The sequence below is a fragment of the Clavelina lepadiformis genome, chromosome 2 (assembly GCF_947623445.1).
Source record: "Clavelina lepadiformis chromosome 2, kaClaLepa1.1, whole genome shotgun sequence".
Lineage (NCBI taxonomy): Eukaryota > Metazoa > Chordata > Ascidiacea > Aplousobranchia > Clavelinidae > Clavelina > Clavelina lepadiformis.
This window is the reverse complement of record NC_135241.1, coordinates 20,727,596-20,749,394: the sequence shown is the minus strand read 5'-3', so window position 1 is coordinate 20,749,394 and position 21,799 is coordinate 20,727,596. Positions and strand designations below refer to the sequence as shown.

Below are 21,799 nucleotides of genomic sequence, written 5' to 3'. Positions count from 1 at the left end.
TTATGAATACTTAGCCAATATTAACACCTTAGTGCTTACTGTGGTAGCCTGTATTAACCACCTGTCTAAGCCAGTGCCGGATTTACGAAGTAGCGAAAGATGGTTGCTTCAGGTATTATGGTTCGGTTTCACTTTTTTCAATCTGCGGCACAAATAAAATTGCCAAACTTCCAAGGCACTTTGTAAGTTTGTCGTAGGCATACAAGTAAGCCCATAAAAAGCCATGATTTATTATTGCATGTACAAAGCAATTAAACCTTGGATGTGAGTTCATTTCTACAAACTTGTGGAAGATTAAACTGCTTGTAGAAAATTCCTTGTCATGATAACTACAGTCAACGATGATGATGATAACTATATTCAACATGCGACTGATATTGACTGCTGTTAAATATAGGTAATGGTTTCCTTGAGCTGAATGATGTCAAGGTTGCCATAGTTTTGTTTCCTTATCATGCAAATTACGAGAACGATTTACCAAATAAAGCTTTGCACAGGGGCGTAATTTTTTTGTCAGCAATAGTATTAATTTTTTGCAGTTTGACCACATTAGACACACCCATTAGGTTACTGTCAGGTACCTGCATTTTAAAATCATATACAGAACGCGCTAATCTTTCAGATCTTTCGAATAAGCAGCAAACAAATTCAAAGGAGATTTTGACGTAAATTGCGTTTAAAAACTAGCTATTTTAAGTCTTATCTGCATGGTGCCATTATTTATGATCACTTATTTTAATGGATGGGCTTTGATCAATTTGTAACTGTTTCTAAAATATCTGGTAAATGAGATAAAGCGATTGCAAGCTTCTGTATTAATGTGTGGCTAATGCAATACGTATATTATTGACAGAATTGGTTTTGCGTTACAGTTGCTGCATACGACAACAAGGGCTTCAATTATGATTACATAGACTTTAAAACATGTTAAAAGCGTTTGTGAAAATGAAAAAAATTAAATGAAGAGCCGAGCCCACAACCCATCGAGTTTTCAGTTCAGCGAAAGTCATGGAGAGAAATTGAACAAATTGAACATACTCTCCTATAGAACCCGTCCGATTTCCACATGCACAATTTTCCCGATGTCGAAAGACAAAATTCTTACTGCATTGATTCTTTCAACATTAGCAATGAGCAAATTCGGAATTGTTGGTGATGACGACGCATACCGTAGTGTATACCGGCATACCAGTTTATACAATTAAAAACATGGGCATTTGACTATAGAATTAGCACAGAGTTTAAATCAATTTAGAAGTGTCATAGTCCCGTTTAATTTTCATGCTACGGGCCCCACGCCAACCTAATCCGGACCTGGTCCAAACGCGGTATTACATCACACAGATTGATAAACAGTGTTATATCTTAAAACAGTGTGCAATGAACATGATTAGACCTCGTGTTAGTTAGTAACACTGCACAACGCCAATTTACTATTATGAGATTCAGGTCGTCAAAAGATCAAAACGCCTAGAATAAAATTCTGCTTTCAACACAATTTCATCCTATTGCATTGTTATGTGATTAGTATAGGTAGCGTTTCTCCATGGTTAGATGCTGGAATGTTTCATATGACGTCGTACTTGCGTTCTTTCTACTTAATCTGCGAACCATATTTTTGAATTACAGACCACTAATTGATGTTGGCACGCAACACAATTCATTATAATGTAGAATCATAATTCAACCCTATCGCTGATTTCCTCATTATATATGCTTCGTGCATTTAAACATTACTGAGTTTCCACAACGAAGTCATTAACCAAGTTAATTTCAGAAGTAGAGACACGACCTATGACGTACCAACCTGCTTTTGCTTAGACTTGCATAAATCGTTTCTATACGTCACAGACAGGCAAAGTACAGCAAAGTGAGTGAAAGGTAAACAAAAACAACAGTTTCGAACAACCACTACTGTCCAACGCAACGGTATGGATGTGTTTTTTCGTATTTCGCCTTACGAATAGATGTTAGCTTTGCATTTTAAAAACTGAATTTACAAGTTTATTTCCTTATTCCCTGATTTTTTAACAGTTGATTTTGAATGATGTAACGGTTTCCTTGTTGATCGCTGCAAATATTACCTCGAGCATTTCAAGTTTTTAATCAGCAGAACAAAATGCTGGTTTAAATTGACGGAACTTAAATTGTTGTAGTTCTGCTTCTAACGTGCAATCATTCAGACTTTGTATGGATACAACCCAATTTGGTCGTTTGCTATGGAAACAATTGGACATATAGATGGCATTTTTGAAATAAAAAATCTTACTTAAACTGAACCAGAGTGAGCTTGTGTTGTACTCATGTGTCGTCTTCTTTATAACGTGAATCAAAAGACACGATATGTGAAGATACGGTCGTTAGCCTTCTTCACAGTTTTGCTGGAAATAGATCGCTGATACCACCATAATCAATGGAGGTTTGAATTTTCAAATATCAACAAAGGTTTGAAACAATGTATGTGTTGAGAATGTTGGTAGATTTCCACAGTGGTGATAACTTTCATCAAATAATGATTTATCATTACGCATGAAATATGACAGAATAGAGGAAACAGATCTGTTCCGTGATGTGATTTCGGCACTACTAGTTCACTCTTTCATTACTGTTCGTTGTCCGTTTTTCATTTGGCGAAACAAATTGGAGGGTAATATAGTAACGTAAAGTTACGGCTCAAAAATTGCACCCTATAAATTATAAAATCTAGAATTTTATGCGAACAATCAACATTTGTGTAAGACTCACAAATTTTAGCTCTTTAAATTAGTTCTTGTTTTCAATTTCAACACCAGAATAACCTTGTCCATGCGATAAGAATTCTATACACAATTTCCGTAATTTTTTAAACGTTATTTGATAGTATTCACAGAAAATTTAAACGGAAGTAATGAAATTATGGAAAAATTTCAATGTTTGAGGAACTGTCTTTTATATAGTAGCATTATTTCGGTCTGAAATGCAAATACATGCACGCGGTCGCATATGAAATGATATACTAATTGCATGCCCAAAAAAGAGGATTTAAATGACGATATATTTATCTTTTCAGTTTATTCATAAATATGGAAATATTGAAACTCGATCCTTCTTTTTATGCTGTCAGTAGACGTGACACAGCATGCATGCAATTAGTCACAGATTTGCACGTTGTTGTCTAATTATAGCAAAACTTTCCTCACAGGCCCGTTTCCTTGATTTAAAAAAAATTGAAAGCCTAACAAATTTGTTTGTCGCAAATACCAGGAAGCGTAGAGCGCATTCAAGCGACATTTGTAGTAAGTATTCTGCAGTTTAGTTATACGCTTTAAAACAAAGCAATAATATCATATGTGCTGTATAGGCTTATTTAGTCTTCTAATGCGGCCGAGTGATATATAGTTTTGTAACATGCTTTATGGCTTTGTTAAAACGCTTATTAAAGGTAACTGTTCGTTATAGATAACAGATCAGCGATATTACTTTTACGTCATCTCATTAGAGCACCCGGACATCGGATGCAAAACCGACGGGCGCAATGACAAGGAAGTTAAGCAGAATTGAGACGAAGTATTAGAAAGACTCCTGCAAAACATTAGTTAGTATAGGCGTGTCGTCAGTTATAATTAGCCAGTATCAGGCGGCGATCAATTAGGTTTTTCAGCAACGGAAAAGAAAAGGTATTTGTGGTAAATACATGGAGTTTGCGGCAAATTTTACTTCAAAAAGTACACCCGTGTTTCTGTTCAAGACTATGAAGGAGTCTACGGAAAAGCAAACAGCTTTGCAGCGAAATTAATCGGGCAAACACAAATGGGTTGGGTTTAAATGCGACATGCATTGTGATTGCAGGGTCTTGTTATAAAACTTTGCAGTTAATTTTGTATTCGCCACTTTCTACAAAAAACAATTCTCTAAAATTACGTTTACACTGCATCGTACTGCATCGCAACACACAGGTGTTTACACCCGCAGTAACTTAACTTTTAGCAGTTGCGCAATATGCTATGAAATTAACTCACCGCCATAGCATTGGCTTAAATTAAAAAACTTGAAAGGTCTAGAGCACGGTTTCACCATTGCGAATGCTCGCACACTCGGATATGCGAGAAAACATTTTAAAGGTGCGAAACCTAGGGTAAACCAATTATTTGGATCCCAATGTGTACACTAAACCTTTGTTAATTAAAGGTTGCATTTCATGGAAACAAGAGATGCGACAACACATGAAAAAAAATTTGGAGTATGTCGATTAAAAAGATTGGCAAACCCTAGAAAGTGTCAGGATTATTTTTTTTTTCAGTTTCCGTGTTCACTTGAGTTATGGTTATTAGTTTATTACACAAATTTCGATAGTGTTTGAACAGGAATCTTTTGAATGTCTGTTCCTGTTATGTAAGTTTTCTTAGAATAGATGTTGTTTTTGCCAACCTTTACCTATCGTTTAAACTTTTCCCGACTAACATATTGATATGTATTATTACAACGACTTTCACCTGATAATGCACCATGCAGTTTCTACAGCATGCTCATACCCGTGACAAGAGTCAACTTTGGTTGGTCAATTTACGTTTTCCGAAGTTAGCTAGCATGCGTGACATCATGAACGCGTTACACTTTGCCTTTTGTTGACATGTTCACACAAACTAAGGTGTTGAACAAAAAATTCTTTCTGCAGTATTTCGGGAGTATGGTATTAACCTTTTAATTGATTTCAACATTAAAGAAAGGAAACTTAAAAAATATTTTTTATCCGAAAAATACAAAATCTAGAATATTGCAAACAGCAAACGTGTTAAATTATAATTTCAAAAAACATAGCAAAGTCGCACTTTCACAAAAACATCTTCGTTATGCAGCAACTGGCCTTAAGATAATCAACATCTGTGACTTTCGTTAGCCGGTCTCCCTTTTTCGGTCTCCCCTAATAAGTTGTAAGAAGTTTAAACCAAAAGTTTGGCAGCGTCTATTTCATCGGTTGCCGTTTACTGAATTTGGAAAAAGTTACTTCGGTAATGACTAGCCGGTTACGCAATTGGCATTGTTTTACTTCTGCAAACGGAGGCCAGTGAAGTAGGCACTTATTTTACCGGCCGCCGTTTATCGAAATAAGAAAATAGTAATACGGTAAACGGCAATTACGCTAGTCAGTGAATAGGAAAGTATGCTAATTTTAAACTTAAAGCGACGTAATAATTTTTCCAAAGAGTCAATTAAAATAAAAATAATCCCCTCTAGCCCAAACTCTCACTTTTCATGATTAAATTAGCCCAAAAACTTTGGAAGTCAAAGTCAGGTCAATCATTAGCCTATACGATTGTACAGACTATTACAAATTTTACAGTAAATATAACCTAAAGTTGAACATATTACCGTACTTTTACTTAAGTGTTTAGAGTTTAATATTTAATAAAAGTAATACTAAAGTTATTTTCGTATAATGAAATCTTGAGTTGATACAATGACACAGCTGATGTATTTGATATGCGGGGCTCTAGTTCTGTTGCTTTTCTTATATAAGCCTGATGTGAACGGCGTTGAAGCCCAAGTCAGTGGCGATGGTGAGTAGCATTAAATTTTACAAACTTTCAATTTGCAAATTAAAACAAATATTGCGGGCAACCTTTTTGCCTATAACCTTCGTCGACTGGACATGGACAACAATGCAAAAACACACGCACTGTTTCCAAATTTCCATGTACTAAAAGAAATGTGAAAATTTAGAAAAGCCTAAAACAATAAAATTCTTACTGTATTTCCATTATAAAAATCAATATAAAAATCCGTTGGCGTGATAGAACACTGCAAAAGCCAAAGTCATTCCAATAATTCTGTGATTCATGATTTATATTAACTCTATGAGACTTCTATGACTTTTAGTAAAAGCAATAATAAAGGGGATTACCCAGTTACAGGATACCTTGATTGAATATGACATGCCTGCAGAGCCAAGATCCAGGTTGCATTCCATGCGATGGTTACGCCGAAGGTTAGTTTAGCATACATTACGATCACGCAAAAGACAATTTGCCGACTGCCATTTCCACAAAAAGAATAAAAAAACCAGAAGTGTGAACCAGAGAAAAAAGAAAGACAAAAGTGAACTTGTAGTTGCAATGGTTGTCCTGTCACGCCGAGTTCAACCCGAGATTGCGTCGTGAGACTACGTAACTCACTTGGAATACAATCAAGGGAATGTCTAGTTTAGCAAACTGCAGGCGTTTGAGGAGTAAACCAGTAAGCCAACTACAAAAATGTGTGCATCTATAGGAACTTGCACAATGGCTAGCACATTGGGTCTTCAGCGTTGACAAATCTTTGTCGAGTTTAAGTTGTGTAAAAATATCCCCAGTATATAAAACTAGATAAGTCTAGTTTAAAAATTGTGAACGAAAGCACAAAACAGCTGTCTTAGATTTTTGCGCTGACTCTAAATTTGATGATGGTCAAATATTTCATGCTACTTTTTACAAAACACTTGCTTTAAAAAATTGCAACAATATTGGGATAAAAATTCAAACGATTACACAGTATATACACAGAAAAGGACTACAATTTAAGCTGCTGTATCTATATGAAGTAATAGGCCGAAGCTTTGTGATTGCAACTACAAAGGTTTTTTCCAGATTACGCAGGGTGACAGGAAGCTACATAGCCAAGACTTCATTTCAGATCTTGTAAGGAATATGAGCTCCATGCAGATGTTATCTGGACCCAAATTCTTACCTAGCTTTGTTTGCCAGACTGTGACAACAAGCTTATATGAGGGAAAATCGATAGAACTGTTTTCGTCGTCAAGTATTTCTGCTTTTCCTCAAGTCAGATGCTTCTTCAGTCGGGAATGGGGAAGCTATAGTTTTGAAAGGGAAAAGGCAGATGTGAGGCGAGTGAACTTAGCAGCAGGAAAGGTTGTTTAAGAAACTCCCAGCCTGGCAACTTGAGTGTGAGAAGTTCGAGTGGTTACAGATTCTATTCACTGCTCTGGCTTTTCGAGCAGATTGTTGGATTTGTTAGAAACTTTATCTGGAGACACACAAAGGAAGGTGTGTAAGAGGTTTTACAGTTCAAGTTGACCTTTTAGAAGCTCGAACGCTTCATTGGATTGTTTTGAATTGGTGTCACGAGTTAGTTAGTAGTGACCATTGAGGGTTGATGTTGTAATTTGCTACATTTTTTTGGCAATAATTATTTTACCTCCGCTTACTAACATTTTTTTTAATTTGCTTACTGACAAGGCTTCTTTGACATAAGATTCACTTGTATCAGTACAAACTCCACACTTAAATATTTTAAATCAATTAAAACTGAAGGCGTAAGTAATGTAGCTATGTGTTAAAAAGATGTAGAATTTCTTTTGACTGTATTATACTTCTGTTTTGTTTTTATTAGTTGTTATATAGTGAAATACATATCAGTTATTGAAATATTTCTATTTTTTTATTAAAACTTTATCATGCACATACTACTTGACATTGAGTGTTTTAGTATCTAAATTACAAAAGCATTGTCTCCAAGTAAATGCTACGTATGGTTATATTTAAACGTTTTTTACTTTTGAGACAATAAACACTCTTTTTTCTGTAGACATCAATGAGTGTGATACTAACAGCCTTAATTGTGATGGAAATTCCACATGTATAAATGATCAAGGGGGTTTTAGATGTGAATGTAACTCTGGTTACAGTGGAGATGGTAAAAGTGGAAACTGTGAAGGTATGAAAACTTGTTTAAAATTTTTTTATTAATTTTTCCTGTTTTCATCATGAAAGTGACTGTTTCTCTTGCCAAAGTCTTGAGTAAATTTTTCCTTATTGTTATGCTGGTAATTAGGATTAACAGACTTGTATAAAATTGTTTGACTGTCAAGCTGCGCACAAATTCAATTTGGCAATGATTTCACATTGCACACACTCTTGGTTACCGAGACTGTCGTTTTGCATTTTGTGATAAATTGTTGTTCAATGTTTTGTGGTAGCACTGGTAGAATAATTGCCCCTTTTTGGTAAAAAATACTCAAGGAAACAAAACTATGTCAGTATATATGATTCAAGTGTGAACAAATTTAAGTGTAAGAATTTTGCTACAACTAAAGAAATTGTGCCAGTATAACTGAATTGCCAATGTATGTCATCTCACCAGGAAATGAAATTCATCATGGTTTGGTGATTTACAATGAACAGTGTTTATTTCGCAGCAGCTGAGCTGAATTAGGTGAGTAACATTTGGTGTAGGTCTATTGACAAACTGGAAGGAAAGTATCACAACATAACAAATGTCGCAAACTGACTCGAAAGATGAAAATGTCAGAAATTGTGAACAGAAACATTTAAAAAAAGTATTTTAAGAGTAGCCTGCTAAGTCTACTCTAGTTAAGATTATTCTTGACTCCAACGTTTTATGAGCAAGACAAGCAAGGCAAACTCAAAGGAAACTAGAAAATAATGTAAACTATAGGGAGGAATATAGAAGAAAAATGATATAGATTAGTGCAAACACAATTGGGCCTATTATGTACGAGTAGGTTGATGAGGTTGAATCCAAAATTGTAATTCTTATAACCTCTTTGCTCTTCTGTCTTCTCCAGTTATATCAGTCATAGTTATATTTTGAATGATTTTTTTTCTATTGTGACAATAAACACTGTTTTTTCTGTAGACATCAATGAGTGTGATACTAACAGCCACAATTGTGATGGAAATTCCACATGTATAAATGAACAAGGGAGTTTTAGATGTGAATGTAACTCTGGTTATAGTGGAGATGGTAAAAGTGGAAACTGTGAAGGTATGAAAAGTTTTTGTATTGATTTTTCCTGCTTTCATCATGAAAGTGACTGTTTTTTCTTGCCAAAGTATTGAGTAATTTTTTCCTTATTGTTATGTTGGTAATTTGGATTAACAGACTTGTATACAATTGCTTTACTGTGAAGCTGCACACAATTTCAAATTGGCAATGATTTCACATTGCACAAACTCTTGGTTACCGAGACTGTCGTTTTGCATTTTGTGATAAATTGTTTTTGTTTAGTGTTTTGTGGTAGCACTGGTAGAATGATTGTTTGTTTATTGGGAAGGATTTTATAAAATTTACCAAAATTTATTAGTTTTCATGTTTTGTTACTTTTTCTTCGATTTCGATCGATATGAAGATTGACTCAATCTCTTGTTTCTTGCTGCTTTTGGGCTTTTCTAATGCTAGTAATTAGTGATTTAGCATCAGTAGTTTGATTTGTTTAAAGGTGTCCACACTCTTTTCATGTTTATTTATTGTGTTACTAAAGTACAGAACTTCATATGGTTGACGCAATTGAATAAACAGAAGAAAGTATGCATGCTTTTTTAAACAGATTGGGAATTAGCATCTTGTAAATAGGTTTTGTTAACTTGTAGAAACTCAGTAAAGCAGACAAGAATAAATAAACAAAAGTTAAATAACCTGAGTGAAACGGTGCTTGGGAAGAAAACTAAGAGCACCGAAAGTTATTCAAATTTATTTTAAGAATTTTTCCTCCCATTTAAGTTAACATTGATAAATATCAACTTGTCTGCTCATGAGATAGTGATACCAATTTATTATAATAATATAACTCATTTACAGTCAATTTATAAGCCAGATCAAATGAATTGTTTTCAGGTAAACTTTTGCATTTTTGTGCTGTTTGTTTCAATTTTCTTTGAGTACTTTTACATGAAATTATGTTGATAATAATTAATCGATTACAAATTTTTCAGCATTTATTGATTTGCATTCAACCACATTCCTCATTTGTTGCATGCATTATTGCTTTGTTAAGTGTTTACACAAAGAATTTGAATTGTTTTTATTTTAGTAAAATATTACTCAATATTATTTAGTAAAATATTTTATTTTAGATATTAATGAATGTACAAACAATCAGCATGGTTGTGATGAGAATGAACGATGTATTAATGAAATAGGAAGTCACAGATGTTTATGCAAACGTGGATATTATCGAAATTCAAAGAAATGCACAGGTATTGAACTTGTAATAAATTAATTATTTTGAAATTATACCATTATGATATTTTTTTAGCTTTTTACTTGATCCTACAATAGTGGAACTTAGTGCAAAGCATATGGGAAACTTAATTTTGATAAATATTCAATACTGTTCAGTATTTTCTGCGATTATGTGATCATACTTATTGAAATAGCTGGACAACGATCATACTGTGTATTGTAACTTATTTCGGCACTAAAAGGAACTATTTGTCTACCATTAAAGTGTTTGGTAAATACATTTTTTTATTTATTCTGGCTTTTGTCACAGTTTAGATTAAAAATGTTTTTTGGCCAGATGTCGATGAATGTACAACTAAAATCAGATGGAGACGACATGATTGTGACAATAATGCACAATGTACCAACACAATAGGGAGTTTCAGTTGCTCATGCAATCCTGGTTACACTGGTGATGGAAGAAATGGTAGTTGTACAGGTAAACTTTTTAGGAAACTGTTCTGGTTTAATATATTTTTTGTAATTTATGAAGAAAACTCAACCATTTCAATACATCTAAAATTATTTTGTAATGTTTGCCATACTTTTCTTAGTGTGTTATTAATACAGTGCAGTATTGCAGTATATTGACTGTTGTTTGATGGCAAATTAGATTATTTGGAAGAGTGATCGGCAAACTTTAGTTTGATGCCTCAAATACTCTTTTCAAGATTAAAAAAAACTGCCATTTTAATTGTTTATTAAATTTTTTTATTAGTTCCATTTAGAATTTCCAGCGAATTACTGCAAAGTATCAACACAAGATATTTCAAAGCATGCAAGTAAAAATACCTGCATGTCGATCACATGCGGCCTTGGATGTTAAATAATCATAATAATACTTCTTGTTTCAAGTCTCTCCATGTTCATGTTTGTATATATTTTTATGTGCTGTGACACACTGCAGCTAGCATTTTACCTGCAAACAAGAAAATGCAAAAGAATAAAACAATTTCCTGCCGATCACATGACCATAAGTTAGTGCTTGTGGTTTTTCCATGCCACAACTTTTGACTGCTTATATTTCGTAATTTTTTCATCATGAGATGGTAATCTTTTTTATATCATGACTTGGTCAAGTTTTCATTGACCCAACAAAAACTTGGCCGTATAATTTAATGTTTCTTAATCTTTTTTGTCAAAAGAAACATTAAATCAATCAAAACTCAGTCTAAATTAGCAATTGACATGATATTGACTAATTCTTAAAAAAACTAAAAAGCATTTAAAAAAATAATTTAAAAACATGCAAATAGTCTTTTTAAGTGTCTACTTCTATTCAGTATTTCCAGGATCAAATAATGAAAAGTATAAAAGCTTTTTAATATTTGGAAGACAAAGTTTTATTGCTAAATACCATTCTTGCAAGATATTTTGTGAATGGATATATTTTTTTATTTAAAATGCTTGCATTCATAGAGTTTAGATATATTTTTTAATTAGACATCAACGAGTGTTTAACCGGCCAAAACGGTTGTCGGCAAAATTCAAAATGCCTTAATACTGTTGGGAGTTATCGTTGTCCATGCAACAGTGGTTATGTTGAAGTTCGTGGAACTTGCACAGGTAAAAACTTTTTCCCAATCTTCTTTTATTTGTAATTTCTTAAGTTGCCTATGTTTGATACATTTTGATATTTTTTTTAATATTTATTGTTTTTTAAAATTGTAGTAATATTTTTTCAAACCTATAACACGCCTGTCGACTGTTGTCTGACCAGAATTTTCAAAATTATTGTTTTTTGCTGTATGTTGTTTTTTGATTATATTGCCATAAAGACAAAATCGGTTGATCGTATATAATCGTTTTTGATTATATTGCTATAGTACTAGTAGTTTAAACATATTGTTTGCGTTTACTTGTGCTGATATAATTTTTGTCAGCCCTTTATTTCTAACGAAATGCAATTTTTATTAAATTGTTGGTGTGTTTTCATTCTCTTGCATTGTAATAGTTTGGGTCTGGCTTTAGGAAGTAATTATATTTTATAACCAGTACTTCTGGTTGACAAGGTGTGACAATGCATAGTTTACTATACAGCAACTATGTTTGAGTTTATTTAAACTCAGTTAGACTCACTAGCTCTGTTACCATTGAAGTGAACTTCATACATATGTACACTATAAAAGTCAGTTTGATATTCATGTGAGCTTTGCTTTTTTAAATGTATCTTGGATCATTAGAAATTTTGATAGTTTTTACCATTTCATTTGTTTTTAAAAAAAACTTATATTTTATGTAGATGTTAACGAGTGCAGAAACACTGAAAATAATTGCCACAAAAATGGAATTTGTAATAATAACGAAGGAAGTTTTACATGTTCATGTAAATCTGGATTTAGTGGTGATGGTAGAAGTTGTACAGGTAACTCTTTTTAATAATATAAGCAATTTTAAATTTGTTGCTACCTTGCTTGTTCACACAAAGTTAAAGAGGCATTTAGTGTATAACATATGGATGTATGGATGAAAAAATTTTGCGTAAATTTTTTTATGTTTTTAAATCTTCTTTTGTAACCTATAATTGCTGCCAGTTAAAGTTAGTTACACATCATTGAATTATGATGAAAAGCTGGACTTGAAGTAGGAGTTTGGAAATTTCATACTGAAATCATTAAGAATTTCATCATTGATTGTTGTTTTACAGTTTTACTGATACATACTACAATGCTGAAAACATCATTTGTTGTGTACAGTAGTATATCTATAAACTCTCATTCCTATTTGTTCCTTGTAAGCTGTTTATTTCTGAAAAGTTCAGATTACTAAGGAGCTTTTACTCCAAGTTACTATAAAAAGCAGTGGGATGGGTGATGAAAAAATATATGACAGCTTCATGGTAAGAATGAACTTATTTCGAGAATCCAAACAGATCAAATGGTTATACAAAAATAGACAAATCGCGATTTTCTTGACACCAAGCAAAAAAACTGCAACCTGCAATGCTCTACCATTCGCTACAAATTTTACTTACCTGTAACCAAATGCATTATATAAAATGACACACTGCTCAGTAGTAGGCGTAATTGTAATAAGAACATGTGGTACTTTCAAGTGATAATGCGTAAAGTTACTTACATTGGAATATTTTCATTACACATGAGATACCAAGGCAAAATTAAAACCTACAGTTCCAACATTTTCAGATAAGTTTGCATGTTTGAGTATTACAAAAAAAATCTATTAAAATTGCTAAGTACACACTTACAAGATAAGGTGCTTCTAACTAACTTCTAACTCAGGGATGGCCAGACCTGCTTCATGCTCGAGCCGCATATAACATATTCCGGTTTTAAAAGAGCCACAACACAAACACAATAAAAAACACGAATTTATTCACTCACAAAGAAGTGTAGCTATTGATTAACATTAGTGCTGCGTGGTGATACTATGAGTCTCCAACTGGGCTTCACCAACTCTTTTTGCAATTATTATTAGTATAACCCTAACCAAGACTTAAAACTAGGTCAGCCCTGACCTACAGCTTCAATCTGACAGTTTACTTAACTACAGTATACAAGTTAGCACACTTCTGCACAATAATGTACTTTTTGGAGTGTAATTTGATTATTGCTAACAAGTAGTCCATTGTTAATAAATGTGATAGAACGCATTGTTTCATAATCTGATCAAACAACTCGTCTAGACCGGGAAAATTGCATGTCTAGTTCAACAATGCTAATTCATTAAAGAGCCGCAATCAAAGGCTCAAAGAGCGGCATGCGGCTGGAGAGCCGCAGTTTGGCCACCCCTGTTCTAACTTATAACATTTAAGATCAGGGTACCTAAATGGGAGATTACTGTGCTTAGGTTTTTGTTTTCTCTTTTTCCAATAAACACTGCTTTTCTTTAGATATTGATGAATGTGAAACTAGCAGCCACAACTGTGGCAGGAACGCCAGATGTACCAACGCAATGGGGAGTTTTCTATGCAGATGTATTTCTGGTTACAGTGGTGATGGCAGAAGAGGAAATTGCAGAGGTATGAATACTTATGATTACATATGATTAATAAACTATCATCATAATCTATCGTCCCGCCCACTGCAACAATTATATTTTTATTTTAGATGTTAATGAATGTTCAAGGAACCAACACAACTGCAATTTAAATGCAAGATGTAACAATACACCAGGAAGTTTTACATGTACCTGTAATGCTGGTTACACTGGGAATGGTGTAAATTGCAGAGGTGATCACAGTATAAAGAGTCTTGAACTATTAATGATAATAATTCACATTAAGTCATACTTCTTATCATGACCCATCTAAGGTAACATTTGGGAATCAATCAAAGCTGTTTTGTACTTTCCTATAAAAGGGTTTTACCGTAGAAAACCCATCTCGCGAAAAAAGAGTGATTTACTTTAATCCTAAATCATTTGGGGCATTTTTTTGTCAAAACCATGTCCAACCAACAGAGGTGGCAAAGTAATTACTGAGTCAATAGCTGATCCAACTTTGTAACCAATATTATTTTATAGTGCAATCAGCAATAGGTATTATTGCATACTTAACTATAATGTGCAAGCCTGGAGTGAATTTAATTGAGCTGTGGTTTTAAATTTTGTGTTGCAAAAGCAGCTCATGATAAGAAAGGCAAAATTAATAATAATTGTTTAGAATTTTGTGCAAGATTACTCCTGGTATAGCCACTATATTAACACCATCCGACCTTTGTAAAATATCATTAATTAAATGATTTACAGAGAATATTAAGAATGGAGTCCCAAATTTTCAAAGTAGTCAGTAACCTGTAGAAGCTGGTGACATTAGGTACTAGTACTGTATAGTGCATACTTTGTATCTTGTTTAAAAGGTTAACTTGCGTGCCATAGTTGAACTTTTTTGGTTTATATTAGCAACCCAAGTCTGCAATAATAATGGGATCCTTTGTACATATGCGTGTGGTTTCTAAGTTGAGTTGAACGAAAAAATTTCAGAAGTAATGTAGCGTTTTCTCTTATCACTGCTGCTTCCTTTTCCTTTTTTTCCAGGCGGATTCATGGTTTGTCATCCTGCTAACCATGCACTTTTTTATTTTATTCTTCACCTTTCTGTTTTAGATATCGATGAGTGTTCAACAGGTCTAGACAACTGTGATGAAAATGCAAAGTGTTCCAACACAATAGGGAGTTTCAGATGTACATGTAATTCTGGTTACTCCGGTAATGGCCGAGAAGGGAATTGTGCTGGTAATTATTACTAAATTGAATGTGCAGTTTAGACATTAAGTATGTAATTTGGCTCTTGCTCTTCTCTTTTTCACACATCTCTGGCTTTAACTGTTCTCTTCATTTGATTATAAGACTTACACTGACAGCTTTTTTTACGAAATTCAGCATAGTCTTTGTTTTCAATTCTTTTTAAATTCTAGCTATTGTTTATAAACCATCATGTGAAGTGTGTGCCTCAGTTCATTGATTCAAGTTTTCAAGTTTTTTGAAATTAAATTGATGTTTCCATAAGCAGATGTTTATACAATCACTCAGTTGAGAATTGGTCAATAGATAATGATATTTTGTTTTAATTTGGTTCATAAAAGGCAAGGCAGAGTCACAAAAGTATGTTGAGTTAAAAGAGAAATGCATATATCTCATGGATTTCCTCATGTTGAAGTACTTTTTCTTAAAAGCCATCTTTGAAAATTTTCTTCGGCAGCCCAAGTCCGAAAGTAAAAATCAGATTTCAGTGTTAAGCTTTTCAATTTCCCCCTTGTGCTGCTTAACCACTGCATATTACCAAAAACTGTATGTCTGACAAATATTCTTTGAATTACGACAAACTTGGTTTTGTATTTGCCCCTCACTTTAAATGTTAGTGTTAAAGTAATTAAACTGTTTCCAATTTTCAACCTTGTCTCGTCCAATTTAATGTACGTCGCTGAATTTCAGATATTGATGAATGTCGAACACGAGGTACACAAAATGGACACAATTGTTCTCTATATGCTAATTGCCTTAACTCACCAGCAGGCAGTTTCACTTGTCGATGTCGTCAAGGTTACACTGGCAATGGCGTTGATTGTACAGGTTTGAACGTTTTTGAAGTTTTTTATCACATTAAATAAAATTGTTACAAACGTGAAATTTCTTGTGAAGCGTGTCTGAAATATAACGGAACTGGGTCATAAAATTTTTATTATTAAGCAATGAAGAAAGCTGCACATTTTCATATTCAAAGTAGACGGCTGCAAGACTTAAAGCATTAATTCATTTAGTGTTGTAATTTTATTGGATGATAGTTTGTGGCTACATTTTATTTCTAACGAATCACAGTATCTACAACCTTTTCAACGTGATTGTATTTGAAATCATTCACTGTTCTGTTTAAAAAAAACTCGAATGTTTTTCGATGAAATTGAGTTTTATACTAAGCACCAATATCTAGTGATATAATCGCTTTAACATAAGGAATACTCGTTACTTTTAAAAATCCTGAGCTCGTTTAGTTTTACCGGAATTCTTATACATTAGTCCCCTGAGCAATGCTCAAAACATACAGAAAACACACGCCATAAAGATGGTCTTTGACAAGCGGCAAAAAAACAGCTAAGTAATCACAAAAACAAAGAGCTGGCCTTTCACGATTTAGGTAACAGATGGTTGCATAAAAATTTGGTGGAAACATTTTTTTTATCTCAGATGCGTAGGTTTTAACCTTTTCCTTAAAACCAACCTCCGTAAATTGCATTTTTCTACATGACGCTATGCTGAAAATTAAGAATTTAATATAAATCTCGAATTATTGCTGTGATAATGATTGGGTGAACGATCATAGGGGAGATTTAGTGAACAAGAAAAAATGCAATTCCGGAAAGTGGTCGGGTTTTCAAATTGTTTGCCAAGATGTATTCAGTTTCGTTACTTTTCAAATACAGTTTATACATTGTGCCCCGGCGATGCTTCAGGTAACTTTTATATGATTTTTTACCGTTATTCAAGACAAAGTTTTGAGCTGATGCATTCTATTTTCGTTTTAGGGATTATTGAAATCGATTCGGAACCAGCTGTGACAGTGGACCAAGGAGAGAACATAAATCTTTCTTATAATATTGCATTTGTTAGAGATAGGGTGTCTTGTGAACTGACTTCTAAATCAAATTCTTTGCAAACTTTCAACCTTAACAGCCAAAGAAGGTGTTTGTTTGTTGTATTTAAGTTAGTTATAGCGTTTTATTTACTATTACTGTACATATGGAAGTGAATTTTAACTGCAGTGAAAGTGAAATGTGCTTTCTAATGCCATATGTATTCGTCATGTGTTGGAATTTCACAGCGCTGAAGAGTCATGTACAAAGCTTAACTAATTATTTACTGTTCATAGTTAACATAGGAAAAAGTACATATTTGCTGACAACAAATACTCAAAAGTAGAAAGATTACGATATTTTTTTGATTCCAGCATAGACTACTCAATGCCAAATGCTGACGGAAGTGCTGTTTTTTTGCTTTCCTGCGCTCTAACTATAGATGGTAACACGTTCAGAAAGAATTTTCAAACAACTGTAACTGTTCAAGGTAAATAAGTCGTTTAATTGGTTTTTTGATGTTTTGTTTCGTTCTAACTTAAACTTTTCTTCAGTTCCCGCAAATATACAACTTTCTGCATCATCCATTGAAGTCATGCGGAACTCTACTACTCCAGTTGTAGTTTCTTGTATATCTGATGGTAATCCTCGTCCAACAGTGATGTGGCTGAAAAATGATAAGGTTATCAGTGACAGAAGTGGTAAATTCATTTACCAAGAATTGACAGAAATTAATGACACAGCATCAGGCAGCGACTTAATTCTAACCAAAGTAAGTTTGTGTTTGATGGAGAATTTTATGTTGAAATTCCTTGTATAAATGTTGAAATAACATGCAAATTGTAAATGCGTTACTAATTAATACGCAGTGCACACGCTGCTGGCTATATGATACTTTTCGACCTGACTAACGTAAATGTTGCACTAAAAGGCGCGTTATCGTGACAAAGGAACATACGCTTGCACAGCAACAAACGTGCGTGAGAGTGGTGAGAGCAAAGACAGCGTGAATTTGGAGGTAACTGTAAAGGGTAAGTTTTAAACCCAGGCTAATAGTTTTACCAACAAGACGTATCATTTCTATCAAACTGTTATTTTTTATTGTTTTTGTATCAAGTTGTTGTGATACAAGACGACTAACACCGGACTATTCGTTTTACTGCTTTTTCGTTCAAATTCAAACTGTTCAAATTAACATGTTTCATACCTATCTAATGAATAATTGATCAAAGCGTAAATTCGGGAATACTACCAGAGAAAATAAAAACAGTAAAAAAGCAACTAAACAAAGATAAAAAGACGTATCTCAACTAAGGTTCTAAAAGAAAACGCTAAGAACATTGTAGTAGAGGACTAGAACGAATGACGTTGGGATAATTGTTGAGGCGGTAGGTAGATTCTCGGCAATTCGTTGCTCTACTAATTTTGTGAGAAGCAAGCACCACAACTTCGTGGAATACCGTATGTGTTAACAACTAACATAAATAATTTAAATAAATAATTTATTTATTGCATGTACAAATTGTACATGTATAAAAAACGTGATTTTAGGTGCTCCTGAAATTCATCATCCTGTAGAATACGTTGTCCTGCCTCAGAACAACAAAGTGGAGTTCACATGCACTTTTGATGGATATCCTCAAGCAAATGTAACGTGGTCATTTGCTGATGGGTCATCACTGCCATTAACTAGTCAGTTTGAGGTGAAAAAAAGAGCTCATGCATTGGAGCTTGATTTTAAAATTAAATGTATTTTGTTGATTTTCATGAACTTACGTGAGTAAACTTACGTTTTTGGGGATGGAACGTGCAAACGTAATTTGTTTTTTTTTGAAATTTGTCACCTTTAAAAGTAATTCTAAGCCAGTAACCACAACGTCATCTACGTCTCATTTATTAATGATTTGTTATTATATTTCAAACGTTTTATTCTGAACTCATCCAGAAACTACTTCCTTTACCCTAGTATAGTCACCCCCTCGCCTTTGTTCTAACATTTGCTTGCATGTAGATACCAACCACAACTAATTACGTTATTTAAATTTTATTCATCAGGTCTCTGACAACGTTAACGGGTCTCGTCGTTACCGTGTGTCAAAAATACTGACAGTGTATGGAACACAATGCAAGGAAACTTCCTTGTTATCGTACAGATGTTCTGCTATGAATGAATACAACCTTGGCAATTCTGCGCAAAGTGATGTGTTTGCTGTTGGCATAGGTTGGTTATTTGTTTGGTAAATGATAATTAAGATGAATGGTGAATAGTGCTGTTGTTATATTACTCAAATATGTATTAGTAGGATATACAACTTCATAATTGTTTTAGAAAAGTTTATAAGCATTCATTTATACAGGTAATGATTCTCTAACTTACGATCGTAATCCTAAATCCTGCAGAAATGCAGTGAAATTTTGCAAATCACATGGTGAATTGGTTGCTGTATCAACTCAAGCTGTTTTGAACAAAATAAGGGCCGTAACAAGTAAGAAAAAACGTTTTTTAAATTTGGTTTTTTATTATTTGAATAATTTTTAGATTTTTTGTAATTTTTTATTTTTTGTCCTATAATTTTCCAAAGGACAAAACTATTGGATATCTGCAAAATCTGCGTTTTACTGGCCCGGCGAAGTTTCACAAAATGTTGATGGATGTGTCCGAATATTTCGCGGAGATAATCGGTGGTCAAGATTTACAGACGTGAATTCGAGCCCGCTTTGTGAAGGTAGTTTCATTTTCACATCATTTTATCCTGAAATTCCTAAAACTTTAGAAAGGCTGGTCAACATGTTTTTTGTGTTTTGCTGAAAATATCCGCTTTGTTGTTGAATTAAGGAAATTGTAAGTATTTTCATTTAATTTCTCAGCAACTCGGTATGCTGTTCAGCCTTCAATTGGTGCTGATCCAGTCGTATGTGATGGAAGAAAGCTCAATATTTCTTGGACTATACTGCCTGGTGCAACATCATTTCCTCATCAAATACAAGTGTACTTGTTATCAGACGTTTCAAGGTAAATACTCAGTCCAAATATTGCGATTTGTCGAAAGCAATTTTGAAAACACCTCTAACTTCAACTCAACCGTCAAATGAAATTGCTGGAATTGATGTGTAATGGAAGAGGTGAATAAAATAGGTTGACAATGTTACGTAAAACGCAGGTGTTATAGCCAGGTCTCAGCCTCCCTTACCTAGAAGCGTCACACCCAAGTCACTATGAGTGCTGGTATATTGAAAAGATGAGAACACTCAAAAAAGTCATGATAATTGATTAAATAAAACCGCTATTCAGTAGTTAAAAGAAAGTAGATGTCAAACTGTTAATTCACTGCCACATCTCATACTTCATGCTAATCTACCAGAAGAAAGATTATCAGCATTATCAGGAAAAGCTGTTGCTTAACCAGCACTTCCAAATGAACTGCCTTGACATAGTTAAACGTACAGTACATATCACGAAAACAGCAACAATTCAACAATCAGCAAAGGCGACGAAGCTGGCGGCATAATTACACGGTGCGGGTAACAAATATGATCAAAACTAAATTAACGCAGTACTATATGTAAGGAACACAACAACATCAACACATTGTGAAACTAAAGTACAGAAGTACAAACCACAAAACGTGAAAAAAATTCAAACTCAATGTATAACAAAGAAACGCACAGCAAAACGGCAAATTAAAGCGTTATAAGTCAAAAGTGCTCAAACATATAAATATTTCTTGATGTGTTGTCACATTTTTTACAACTATAAAGCGTTTGTTTTAACAGCTTGATCAAGGCCTATGAAGTACAACCTGGAGTACAAAATTTTCTGATTATGGATCTGAAACCTGGAAATGGATATTTTATACAGGTAGAGTTTGCATAAAATGAACAACTTGTCTTTACATTAAATGCATGTCGTAGTAAAGTAAACGTTACTTAGTTGCCACGAGCTTTAATTTATGACTGCAGTACTTTAATTGAATTTTTAACATCTGTTCCAGATTCTTCCTTTATTCATGGGATGTGAGAATGCGCCACTACGTGGTGGAAGAAATGCAATTACTGGTCGCGGAAACTTAACAGCTCCTCATAGAATTGAACTTACTTTCAATCAATCAGCCGACACCTGTATATTGTCTTGGCCTTCTTGGGCGCTAACTGGCCAAGATGAAGAAATAGGATATTTAAATGTATTTAATTTATCGTTGTATGTTGCAACTCCTACAATATAGTCCAGTCGAAAATTGGTGTTGAAAATGAATTTGCGATCTTTATGTGTTATCGCTGCTTTATCATTGAAGGAATTTATCTACAGATCAAAATAACCCAACTTATCAACTCGGCTCGGTCAAACACTTTAAATTCCGCATATGTAAACGTCACCAGCATCGAAAAATCAAGATCAAATTACGTCATCAGTAACCTTAATCCAAACACCGATTATCAAGTAGAAGTTGGTGTTGTGGCTTCATCACCATGTAATGATCTCATTCCCACTGCTTGGTCTGATCCTGTTCGTGGAACTTGTGTCACCAGTTCTTCAAGTATGTTGCGTATTTTTTAAAAAAAGCTTCATTGCGTGTTAATGATAAAATTGTAACTGTACATTGTTGTAATATCGCTGTCATACACATTTCTATGAAGTTCCAACCAAGGTCGAGTTGTCATCGATACCACCCACAACAAATGGGAACCTTGTAATGGTCACTTTGGCTCCAGTGAGTGAAAGGAATGGCGACGTAAGGTTGGTCGTCATATGTTTTCTTTGTTCTCATTTGAAA

The 21,799-nt window shown here is 33.9% G+C and overlaps 1 protein-coding gene across 3 annotated transcripts in view; it reads left to right on the top strand.

Annotated features, from left to right (window-relative positions):
• LOC143445614 (uncharacterized) overlaps positions 1–21,799 on the top strand; it is a 56,288-nt gene that overhangs the window by 28,163 nt on the left and 6,326 nt on the right. The window contains exons 1-24 of one of the 3 annotated variants that reach the window (XM_076944847.1): positions 5,123–5,537; positions 7,561–7,689; positions 8,632–8,760; positions 9,849–9,971; positions 10,295–10,435; positions 11,440–11,562; positions 12,239–12,361; positions 13,850–13,978; positions 14,067–14,189; positions 15,064–15,192; positions 15,892–16,029; positions 16,980–17,136; positions 17,402–17,517; positions 17,582–17,799; positions 17,959–18,058; positions 18,579–18,730; positions 19,083–19,248; positions 19,385–19,513; positions 19,610–19,753; positions 19,896–20,040; positions 20,802–20,886; positions 21,020–21,208; positions 21,334–21,562; positions 21,663–21,762. In XM_076944847.1, the coding sequence (XP_076800962.1) occupies positions 5,438–5,537; positions 7,561–7,689; positions 8,632–8,760; positions 9,849–9,971; positions 10,295–10,435; positions 11,440–11,562; positions 12,239–12,361; positions 13,850–13,978; positions 14,067–14,189; positions 15,064–15,192; positions 15,892–16,029; positions 16,980–17,136; positions 17,402–17,517; positions 17,582–17,799; positions 17,959–18,058; positions 18,579–18,730; positions 19,083–19,248; positions 19,385–19,513; positions 19,610–19,753; positions 19,896–20,040; positions 20,802–20,886; positions 21,020–21,208; positions 21,334–21,562; positions 21,663–21,762 (3,317 nt within the window). In that variant the 5' untranslated portion in view covers positions 5,123–5,437. Of the gene's footprint in view, positions 1–5,122; positions 5,538–7,560; positions 7,690–8,631; positions 8,761–9,848; positions 9,972–10,294; positions 10,436–11,439; positions 11,563–12,238; positions 12,362–13,849; positions 13,979–14,066; positions 14,190–15,063; positions 15,193–15,891; positions 16,030–16,979; positions 17,137–17,401; positions 17,518–17,581; positions 17,800–17,958; positions 18,059–18,578; positions 18,731–19,082; positions 19,249–19,384; positions 19,514–19,609; positions 19,754–19,895; positions 20,041–20,801; positions 20,887–21,019; positions 21,209–21,333; positions 21,563–21,662; positions 21,763–21,799 lie in introns of those variants that run through there. The other 2 variants (XM_076944848.1, XM_076944846.1) reach the window with 2 other exon arrangements.